The sequence below is a fragment of the Triticum urartu genome, chromosome 3, assembly GCF_003073215.2.
Source record: "Triticum urartu cultivar G1812 chromosome 3, Tu2.1, whole genome shotgun sequence".
NCBI lineage: Eukaryota > Viridiplantae > Streptophyta > Magnoliopsida > Poales > Poaceae > Triticum > Triticum urartu.
The window spans coordinates 25,892,376-25,903,708 of record NC_053024.1 but is presented as its reverse complement, the minus strand read 5'-3'; the positions used below and the strand labels follow the sequence as shown (position 1 = coordinate 25,903,708).

Sequence of the window (11,333 nt, the reverse complement as noted above, 5' to 3'; positions counted from 1 at the left end):
CAACTGTGTCATGCTCTGCACAGTGGTCGATCTCCTTATAGCTCATATCTCGTGATGCGCTTGAACTTGAAATTTCGCATGAGAATAGAACATCACTCTCTTAACCTCCCCAATTTTTTTTTGAAACTTCAAAACATCATTTTTGTGTGGTTTTGACCAAATGTTGGTTTCCATACGATATTTTCCCACATAAATATGTATGTATGCATCTGTTCTTCTGCAGTTAGAACAGCCACATGCCTTCTGCTTCTAGGACGGGGAGGACTGAATCAGGCTATATGCAGTGGGCCTGTTTAGATTTTGATTCTGATTTTCTTCTCTCCAACTGAAGAGTAGCGTTCTTTTTATACTAGATGTTAAAGCACACCAAACAACACCATAATCATGTCTCCTAGGATCTATATAACTTAGAAGCAAAGCAAAGTAAATCTGTGCAGATGCACAGCACAGAAGCAACGGTGAGTCTTACTGACATCACCTGTGTTACATATACTTGATACAGTTTCCAACAATGTCGAGCTTGGCCTCTCCAACCTCATTGCTCACAGTTGCAAGATTATTTTCCAAGAATGAATAGAATGGTACTACCAGTCTACAAGGGAGCAGACTGAGATACAGTGCTCTGTTTTGTGAGAACAGGGGTGCCCTGCTGTTGTTGAAGGGCGGAAGAATGGACATGCTTGACGCGCTCGAGATACAGCGGGGTCTGCATTTCTATGAGCCGGGATATCTGCCAAACAACAATGTGGGCGGACAGTTAAAACCAGATACATCATACAGGCCCAGACAGTAATGTCGGTGATTCGAAATCATTACATGTGATGGAAGTTTTTTTTTAATTTTCCATGTGATGGAAGTTTAACATTATAAGAAAGTAAAACCCAGAATTTAGCAGAATGAATGGTCTCGAGCGAGCAACAAATAGTATGTACAAGAGGTGCTATATTAGTTACTTACCGCCCTTCGGAACGCGAACATCTCTTCTTGACCAGACAGCATTGACACCAGACCTCTAGTAGAGGGCCCTGCACCAACATTGCCTTCTGCGGAAACATCCCTCCTTAACTTTGACCCTTCGGCTTCAGTTTCAAACTGGAAACTGCATAATAACCTCTCATGTTAGTAATAAATTCCTGTTCTCGATTCTTTAGATTCAAATGCTTTGCATTAAAAAATATTACGGATGGATAAAAACATAATTTACAACAAAGCTCAAGCCAAGACATTTTTATTCAGGAATTTTTTTTTTTTTGGAAATCGGTAGCCCCTGACTAAATTTTTATTCAGAATACAGGATTGTTATTATTTCTGTTGTTTCGTACAAGATGATGCCGCAAGTAGCAATGCCCAAGATTATTAAGTACCACATTCAAAAGTTTGACCCTGCAAAGATGAAGATTTCAGAAGACCTACATGGTAGCTATCATATTACCACTGAATATAAAAGTACAACCTGCATGTGTCGCATTGAAATATGCACAATTACAATTTCACAGGACGAGAAAAATTTAACTGCAGTTCACTAATGTGGTTAGAGGATCATGCATCCAACTATCCAAGTATAAATGTAGATGTTCTCTGAAAATCATCAATACTTTACATGATCAGGTAAGCGCTCTGCAGTTCACCAATGAGTTAAGAGGGTCACGAGTATAAATGCAAATGTTACCTCTCTAAATCAAAAAGAGGCCCTTCCTCAGTTCCTTGAAATAGATTGTCAATGGGTAAGGTAGCTAAACATATAAGGCGGCAGTGATGATTGTACATCTCATCAATAAGGGTGATGAATCTTCTTGCCTGAATGAGGAATAATATTAGAAAAAACATAACACTTCATTTGGCATCAAAGAATTATTAAGTACTTGATAAAGTCAGAGGATAACAAAAAGCAACAGATGAAGGAGTACCTTGTCACGGATCTTCATACTCATAGCTGGAAGGTCTGATATGAAAATTGTATGGTAGTTCCTGGCTATTGCTATATAATCTGCAGCTCCGACCTAAGTATTGGAATAAGGAATACAAGTAAATAAATAATATAACCAAAGCAAGTCTTATTGGGTTCATTCAAAACATCTTTCCCTGCATAGAATTAGAATTCAGTTCCAAATTCATACAGTTGAAAGGAAGAAAGATACTACTCCATATATAGTTTCTTCAAGCCAACAGTGCCATGATCATGAATAACATTTTGATTATCGAGAAATGTAAATTCAAAGAGTGGGATATTACTGGGCGTCCACATAAATACTCGAAGTCAAACCTTGCCACACCGCTACAACTTTGAGGAATCTCAATAGACCTGTTCATGTAATATCAAAGTTAATACAGTTCAGGCTTATATATATTGGTATAGAGATGATTTTTAGGACACACCTTCCAAACATTACAGGAATAGTAACTGCAGTAATGTTTCCTCCTGTCTGGTTAGTTATGTCATGCCACATAGCCTCAAACATACTCCTTGTGTCAGGATTGGTAGGCCAATAATAGTGAATCTGCATACAAATATGCAAATTAGTTGTTACATGAAAAAATACCAGATAACGCATATGACATCCAACAATAAGGTAACAAATACAGGCAGAATAAATATCAAATTTCCAAGCAAAGCGAGAGTAAGCATGCAGTGTATTCACAAAAGGATACACCCTACAGGTTTCATATTAGAGTTATCATAGGGATAAAAAAAATGTAACTTAAAGGTATATTTGATTTAACATGTACAAGTAGATGCTTGAATCTCTGTCCTAACAATCAAATTGATAACTTCAACTTTAGTGAGTGTCACCAAAGATGAATATATTTTTACAGGCCCTGTTAATTTATTAACCTCAAGGTAGTAAAGGGAGTTGATGTTTTCTTGTTTATGCACTACCCTGAATAACTACACGACAAACCCCTATCAAACTTCAACAATGAGATTAAGTCTATTTAACTACAGTGGATCAAGGCAGAAGATTTCAAGAGAATGCCTAGTGGAAGATTTTGCAAATTAAATTAAATTAAATCTTCAAATAATGTGATTTAATCACCTGAACCTGTCAGTCCAGTAACTGATTTCTAGACAGTTTAAGCATCTGTACACAGTGGATCACAATATCATACGGAACTACTTATTTTCAACCTGCTAACACTGCTATCATCTAGTAAGCACCATGTTTATCTCCAGAACATGTAACGCAGATGTTTTATGCGGTCCTAAGACCAAGTGTCATAAATTCCCTATGTCATTACAAGTCAACCTGAGTTGAGCCATCCGTAGGAATAAGGCGGCGATAATCCGTTTCAGTTCCAACAAGAATCTTATTGCAGGTCTCGTCTAGCTTAGATAATAACTCAAGGAAGATTTCGCGTTGCATCCCATCCTACAAAACCAACGGAGAAGAGTGAAAAGATCAAAACAAGTACAGAGTTAACTCAAAGGTACCTATTATCCATTCAGGTAATAATGTATGCTGTCATTCTTATGTCATATAAAAAATCCAGAAGATAAAAAACTAAGCTTCAGAAAGTGTCTTGTCATCTCTTGTAGATGGATGATGTGCTTCTGAATAGTTAAACTACAAGAAACCCAGGTGCAAATAAGTAGTCCACAGCCATTAGCCATGTTATCCTTTTCCAATGAATTTTCTGTATCTAGGATTAGGAAAAAGAGCAATAAGCTCTAGTTTAGCTCCCCTACACATTCTCCACATTGTTATTCATCCATAACATGATAGCAACCTGGTGTTTTACCACTTTAGCTTCTTTCAAATTGTATGTTAAAATTGTGAGAAGTCGTTCCTGTTTGTGGGAACAAAGTTCTAGGTAGTGTAGTTCAAAATGAATATTCCCAGCAGGTCAGAATGTGGTTATGCCTTTCACTCCGATCTTCTTTTGGTGAAATGTAAGTGTTTATTACATTTAAAAAAGAAAGAAAAGAGAAATAATCACAAAAGGGTGTACCTGATTCAGATCTTCTGGTGCTTTATTGCTGGTAGCAACAAGCACAGTCCCAGTGCTTAATAGTCTGCTGAGAATACCAGACAGGGCAACAATAGCGAATACATCAATAGTCTGCACAGATGCAGTTTCTTAGTACATTTCAAAACTATAGGCTGCAGAGTTTATTGTATTTACACTTTTACAGTGACAGCTAAATATTTCTTAGTAACAGCAACCATACCATGGTAGACAGAGTGAAGTTGCACGAGGTGTTTATAAGAGTTTTTTTTAAGTGCATATCTCACATTAAGGCACAAGGTTGACATTGTCTGTCAGCTGTATTAGCCTCATGGAATCTTACTCAGAAGTTAAGTTAGAATTATGCTAAGTCATGTGCGTACCTGTGTCTAATCCAATTTACTATCAATAATATTAACTGTCACTTTTATGTACTGTATACGGTAATAACTATTGAAGGCATGAGCTGAATAGGGAAAATAAATTTCAGAACAATTTCCTACAAGACTATACTTGATGTAATCGCATTGGATAGATTACGGCAGTAATCTGATAAGCATGATGTCAAGTGTGATATAGAAATGGCAATTTCCTCCAATAAGTTGGAAATGCACACCATAGAAGTGTTAATTACAGGTACCTGTATCTCGTCAAAGCATAGAATGCTTGCACCACATTTATTTGCTTGTCTATCGACAAGGAACTTGTCAGCGACAGCTAACAGGATATGTTTTTGATGTTTATCTTGTTTATACTTTTCCTCCCCGATCAGCCATTCCTTGATTTTTGCATCGAAAGGGAGGCCTGATATCCAACTGAAAGCACTTGATTCCATAGACTTGCCATCATCACGTCTCTTCCACACATCATGCATATGGTCGTGTATTTCAAGCATAGCCTGCATGAAAAGGCGTAATTCAATTTTATTCAAATGCTAGACAACAGGATCCTGACTGAAATATGATAGTCAACAAGTTAATTAACAGAACTCTTGCCAAGCCACACACACACACACTCTGTTTTGTCAGCTTGCCAAGCCACGCGTACATGAGTTTTGCATAATTTACCTCATGAAAGTGAAACCTCCTCCTGTGTTTGATGACACCTTCTGTGGCCCCATAAAACATGTCCATCAACATTGTCTTGCCTGTGTTACAAGTTGCTCCCTAAAGTTAGCATAATAATTGCAGATAGCTAGATCATATTATCATCATCTTGGTAAAAAAATATTATCATCATAAGCAGTTTATGACTATTTTGAAAAGAACAGCATAATGACCCAAGTGAAGTATTTAGTTACTACTGAATGGGAGACAGCCTGACTACAAACCACTAACTCTCAGGATAGGCCAGGTCAATGTATTGATTAATTAGCTTACCACTTCCAACATTCCCGTAAAGGTATAATCCTTTTGGAGCAACAGGTGCAACTGGTTTCTGGCCAACCAAATTATCTAGTTTCCTCTCTCTGTTCAAATATGAAACCCATCTTCCAACTCCAGGCTCTATATTAGCTCTTCTTTTCCTGGTTTAATCGGCAAAAGACAAGTCAAACAGCAACTTCCAAGCGGCGCAACACAACAGTTAAACAGACTTATTGGTCGCTGAACTACTTAGTTACACTCTTCTTGGGATATGTACAAGAGATTTCTAATTGTAAACAAGAAAAGTTTCTACAGAGTAGGCAAAATTTATATCATTTGGGAGAGGAACAGTGGCACTGCAAAGTTAAAACACAAAACTCTTGATGTCAAGAGTTTGATGGTTTTACAGCAAATGAACCGAGGCAGGAGAACAAATGTTACCGTGAAATTAACTTATCGAGAAATCCCCTTTTCTCGTCTATCCACACCCCATCGTGCTGCTTATCCTCGGCTTCTTCGAGGAGAAGCCGCCGCCGTTCTTTCTCCCTGGTATTGTCCCACATAGACAGCTTTGTCTGCACTTCACGCAAAGGCACTCACTCAGACGCCACGAGACAATCTCCCTGAATAAACAAAAAAAATATGCGCCTAGTGCTGCTACTTGGACCCGGTGAACACAGAGCCGTCGGCAACTTACATGGTAATCCTCCATCTCCATCTCGTACCGCTCGAGCCTGCCGAGCAAGCTGTCTAGCTCGGAGGCAACATTTTCCTGGTACACGTCATGCCGGAGCTTCCCTTGGCTCACCAGGTCCCTGTAGAGCGTTAGAGGACCCCCTTCAGGTGCAGGACAGAACAGAACAGTATGAGAGATTAAAGATCGAGAGTAAACTGTCATGAAATTTCAAAAAATTACAGGCGTCAGCATTCAGAAGCTCGGAGAGCGGATATGGATGATCAGCTTGTCATGAGATTTCATAAAGTACAAGCACGTATAGATTGGCTCGGATGAAATTTCTGCATCACTCGGCCGGTGGCGAACGGTGGGGGCGGTGGAATTAAAACCATGGAGTGATCGGCAGAGGGGCGGAGCATTGAACTACGAACGTGCGACTGCGCAGCCACTCTAGATACATGCGTATGAGAGAGGGAGAGATCGCGCCGGTACCTGGTTTCGGGCGGTGATCGGCGGCGTCGTGGAGGCGACGGGGGAGGGGGAGCGCGGCGGGGGCGTCGCCGCGGGGGACGGCGGCGAGGAGGGCCGCGGATCGCCGGGTGACGCCGACGCGTAGCCGGAGCAGCATCGCCGGGGGAGGAAGGGGGAGGGCGGTGGTGGGGCGAGGCGGACGGCGAGGTGGTGGTGGCTTAACACCCCGCCGCGCCCATGTCGGGGTGACGCGGCCGCTCTTCTCACCGCACGCCGTGGGCTCGAGCGCTTTTCGCTGGCCTACCTACCACCGAGCACAGCTGGCCATCTGGGCCGTGCCAGCTAGGCCAGCCCGTTAGCACGCCAGCATGGCATGACAGATGCTAAATGGGCTGTGCCCGGCACGCGGCAAGCTAGGGGCCGTGCTTGGGCTGCTAGGCTGGGCACGCCAGGGGCCGTGCTTGCGCTGCTAGGCTGGGCACGCGGGCCGGCATATGGCATGGCACGTTTATCTTTTATATTTTACTTTGTTTTTTATTTAAATAAGGCTTGATACCAGCCCAGTAGGTAAAAAGTTGCCAAAAACACCCAACAGGCCAAATAGCACGTGGGCCATCCTGCCTGGCATGCCGGCGGGCCGGCGGGCCTAGCACCTAGGTTGTGCCTAGGCTAGAGGCTACAGCATGCGGGCCCGCATGACACGGCCCGGCTATTAAATATGCCACGACCGGTCATCTCGTACCAGGCACAATTAGCTTGGGCTAGAGGCTGCAGCATGCGGGCCGGCATGACACGACCCGGCTATTAAATATGCCACAACGGGTCTTGCCGTGCCAGGCATGATTACGGTGGGTCGGGCCGTGTCGTGTCGTGCTGCATGTTTGGCCGAAATCATTAATTGAGGAGTACTCATTGCAAAGATCACTCCCATCTTCCAAGTTTGTAACAAATGATGCGCTGCATGTGCGCCACTTGCCGTAACATGGGAGTTTTTCCTTTTTCTCGTAGATCCGTTTATTCAAAACGTTTTATCTCTTAAACCGCGCGTCCAAATCTCGAACCATTTTCACTATTGGATTCCTCGTGTCGAGATCTTTCAAACTAGGTCCCATGTTGATAGGTTTTGACGAACTTTTTTTCAGAAAAACGGACGAAAAAACCAAATTGGGAGCACGGGTTTCCCTTTTCGAAAGAGACACGCCCGTGCCTCTCGTGAAATCACAACCGTGCCTCTTGCAGAAGCAAAATCGTGCCTCTCGCAGAAAAGGAAAAAAAGAGAAAACGCGTTTTTTCGTTTCCGAGAGGCATGGCCGTGACTCTCGCGCACAGTTGTGCCTCTCACGGAAGCAGAACCGTGACTCTTGCGGAAGAAAAAAAATGAAAACGCATTTTTTTTCGTTTCCGAGAGGCACGGCCGTGACTCTCGCGAAAGCACAACCGTACCTTTCGCGAAAGCAAAACCGTGACTCTCGTGAAAGAAAAAAAAGAGAGAAAAGCTTTTTTTGTTTCCGAGAAGTACGGCCGTAACTCTGGCGAAAGCACAACCGTGCCTCTCGCGGAAGAAAAAAAAAGAGAAAACGCGTTTTTTTCGTTTTCGAGAGGCACGATCATGACTCTCGCGAAAAGCACAACCGTGCCTCTCGTGAAAGGAAAAAAACATAAATGCGTTTTTCGCATTTCCGAGAGGCACGGTCGTGACTCTCGCGAAAGCACAACCGTGCCTCTCGCGGAAGCAAAACCGTGACTCTCGCGGAAGGAAAAAAAACAGAGAACGCGTTTTTTTTCCGTTTCCGAGAGGCACGGCCGTGACTCTCGCGAAAGTAAAAACCATGCCTCTCGCGGAAGCAAAACCGTAACTCTCGCGAAAGGAAAAAAAGAGAACACGATTTTTTGCGCGAATTTTTTTTTAATATTCTTTTTTGGTCCAAATGTTAAGGAAGACCGGTGGAAAACCGAAATCCCAAAAAAACCCGAAAAAAATCTATTTAAAAAGCCGAAAACGCGTGCAGAAAAATAAAAAAAATTCAGAGGGAGCGCCAAGAGCGCGACACATGGCGGGCAGCTCAGAGCGCGCTAAGTGGCGCTGATCATTATGAGGCTTTTGAAGGAGCGCTCATTAACTAGTTGCTCCCCCATTTGGCCAGCTCTACTACCGAGAGGCGAGAAAGCCCGTGCCGCCAGGCCCGTTTTTTCTTGAGAAAAATTCAGGCCCATTCTAATGATAGGCCATCACATTTGGGTTGACATAGTGCACAAATGCTATGTCTTGCCCGTACAGATTTCTATTAGTAGGAACCGCCTATGAGCAGACTAGTATTGGGCCGGCCATTCATCTATTTTTCATCCATTCCATTTGCTCGTCCTCGCTCGATCGATAGGTTCGGTCTAGTTTCTTCGTCTTTTTCATTTTCATTCTCTTTTGTCCTTTTGTAATTACTATTCTTTTCACCGGTTGTTCGATTTCCTTTTTTCCTTCTTTTACGCTTGTGTTTTCTTTGTTTTTTCAAAAAAAATTGTTTTTGTTTTTTCTTCTTTATGGTTTTGTTTTGCTTCGCTCTTTGCTTTCTTTGTTTTTTTTGTTTCTTCACTTTTCTTTTTGTTTTGTTTGTCAACTTTCATTGGGTTTGTTTTTTCAATACATGTTAGTTTCTTCCATACATGTTTCTACATTTTCTGTATATATTTAAAACACTGTTTTATACTGATTTGAAAATTTTCAAATACATCTTTAACCTTTTTTACAAAAACATGTTTTGAATATATTTTTTCAAATATGTGGTATTTTTTTCAAATGCATGTCCTAACCTTTTTTAAATGATAAAAAAAATTCAAACTATGCAAACAGTTTTCTACATTGTAAAAATCCTTTTTTCAAAATATCACAAACATATTTTGATACATGTGAAGATTGTTTTAAAAATGTAACGTACATTTTATTAATGTAAAAACATTTTTATTGAATTAAATTAACATATTTTTACATTTTGTTAAATGTTAAGTAAATTCCTTTAGAAATGTTAGACATTTTATAATTGTCATAACATTTTTCTTACATATGATTAACATTTTTCGTGTGCGTGATTATCATTTTCTACTTTTTACATTTCCATTTATACATTTTTCGTATATATTTTGTCTATACATGTTTGACATTTTTTAATGCAAGATTAAAATTTTTCAAAAAAATTATGTATAGTATTTCGTAATACATATATTTAAAATATTTCAAAACATAAGCAAAGGTAAAAAAGAAACAAAAATGTGAACGAAAAAAAGGAAAATGTGCATGATATCATCATGACATCAGCATAATGCATTAATTGTTTACTGGGCCAGCCCAGTTACAGCTCCGTGTAGGTGAGCCGGAACTGGGCATCACAGCGGGCAGCACATAGTCGCGCCCGATATAATGGGTGTAATTAACGAACCTTTTTATCCCTTCGTTCCCATACTACTCATGTTTGTGATTCATCATCCCTTCTGTTCGTTCTTTAGTTATTGTTTTCCTTAGGTTTTTATTTTTTATAGCGGCATCGATGAGATGACGACGGTGATGACATATTGAAATAAGGTCTCTTTCCTTGTAAAAAGAAAGAGAAATAAGTTTATTTTTGAATTTACTGACATCTTCATCTCTCTCTTTTTTGAATTGACATTTTTATTTTTGTCTAAGAGCAAAACGAATCGGTCAGAGTGCATTTTAGTCTTCTTGCATAAGAAAAAATAGAGTGTGTTTTAGTCCTTATGCTAGAAACGTCGTAAAAACAGCTACGCATGAAATCTCTACCTAATAATAAAGGGGCTATTGCTTCTGGCTGCATGTCACTGAAATTGCCCCTAAAGTCCCAATAATTACCCCTGAGCCACCGGTAAGTGAAGAAAATTATTTGAATTTTCTTTGTCAAAGTCGCCGTCCGGTTTAGTTCTTATAAGGTGGGACTCTGAAATATCACAAACATATGTGAATTGTAGTGGCTAAAGTCCAAGGCCCGGTTCTTTTTAGCTTTTGATTCTCCAGAATCAGCTTTTGGGAAACTTCCTACAGAATCAACCAGAATTAGCTATCGAGTTCTTTTCTAGGATTGTGGTTTGAGATTATGGGATGAGTTGTGTGCTGAAATGTCTGTAATGTCCCTGAACCGAGATCCTAAAAAATGTCCTTGAACCGAAGAAAGACTATGGTTGAATGTTGCATGTCTCCCTTCACAGTACCATTGATGATTGCTACCTCTTGAGCACTGCGTTGGTTTTCCCTTGAAGAGGGAAGGGTGATGCAGCAAAGTAGCGTAATTATTTCCCTCAGTTTTTGAGAACCAAGGTATCAATCCAGTAGGAGGCTACGCGCGAGTCCCTCGCACCTACACAAACAAATAAATCCTCGCAACCAACGCGATAAGGGGTTGTCAATCCCTACACGGTCACTTACGAGAGTCAGATCTGATAGATATGATAAGATAATATTTTTGGTATTTTTATGATAAAGATGCAAAGTAAAATAAAAGCAAAGTAAAAGGCAATGGAAATAACTAAGTGTTGGAAGATTAATATGATGAAGATAGACCCGGGGGCCATAGGTTTCACTAGTGGCTTCTCTCAAGAGCATAAGTATTTTACGGTGGGTGAACAAATTACTGTTGAGCAATTGACAGAATTGAGCATAGTTATGAGAATATCTAGGTATGATCATGTATATAGGCATCACGTCCGAGACAAGTAGACCGACTCCTGCCTGCATCTACTACTACTCCACACATCGACCGCTATCCAGCATGCATCTAGAGTATTAAGTTCATAAGAACAGAGTAACGCCTTAAGCAAGATGACATGATGTAGAGGGATAAATTCATGCAATATGATAAAAACCCCATCTTGTTATC

General features: G+C 40.6%; 1 protein-coding gene across 2 annotated transcripts; it reads right to left on the bottom strand.

Annotated features, from left to right (window-relative positions):
- Positions 1-449: 449 nt before the first annotated feature.
- LOC125542494 (AFG1-like ATPase) lies at positions 450-6,717 on the bottom strand. Of its 2 annotated transcripts, XM_048705547.1 has the most exons (14): positions 6,478-6,717; positions 6,007-6,146; positions 5,751-5,884; positions 5,325-5,470; positions 5,013-5,092; positions 4,586-4,843; positions 3,949-4,059; positions 3,246-3,368; positions 2,377-2,498; positions 2,233-2,302; positions 1,908-2,000; positions 1,670-1,797; positions 958-1,099; positions 450-730 (listed from the first exon to the last, which is right to left on the bottom strand). In XM_048705547.1, exons 1-14 carry the CDS (start codon positions 6,611-6,613, stop codon positions 593-595), a joined length of 1,821 nt encoding a protein of 606 aa, XP_048561504.1. In that variant the 5' UTR covers positions 6,614-6,717; the 3' UTR covers positions 450-592. The 2 variants fall into 2 exon arrangements, with proteins under 2 accessions (XP_048561504.1, XP_048561505.1); XM_048705548.1 differs by lacking the exon at positions 6,478-6,717 and having other exon boundaries at positions 5,751-5,889.
- Between the last annotated feature and the right edge of the window lie 4,616 nt (positions 6,718-11,333).

Excerpts from the sequence above, each read along its gene's own strand:
- LOC125542494 (XM_048705547.1), bottom strand. The coding sequence starts at position 6,613 with ATGCTGCTCCGGCTACGCGTCGGCGTCACCCGGCGATCCGCGGCCCTC. Across the intron at positions 5,093-5,324 it reads TTACGGGAATGTTGGAAGTG|GCAAGACAATGTTGATGGAC; the intron begins GTAAGCTAATTA and ends CTTGTAACACAG. Across the intron at positions 2,303-2,376 it reads ATTCCTGTAATGTTTGGAAG|GTCTATTGAGATTCCTCAAA; the intron begins GTGTGTCCTAAA and ends TTACATGAACAG.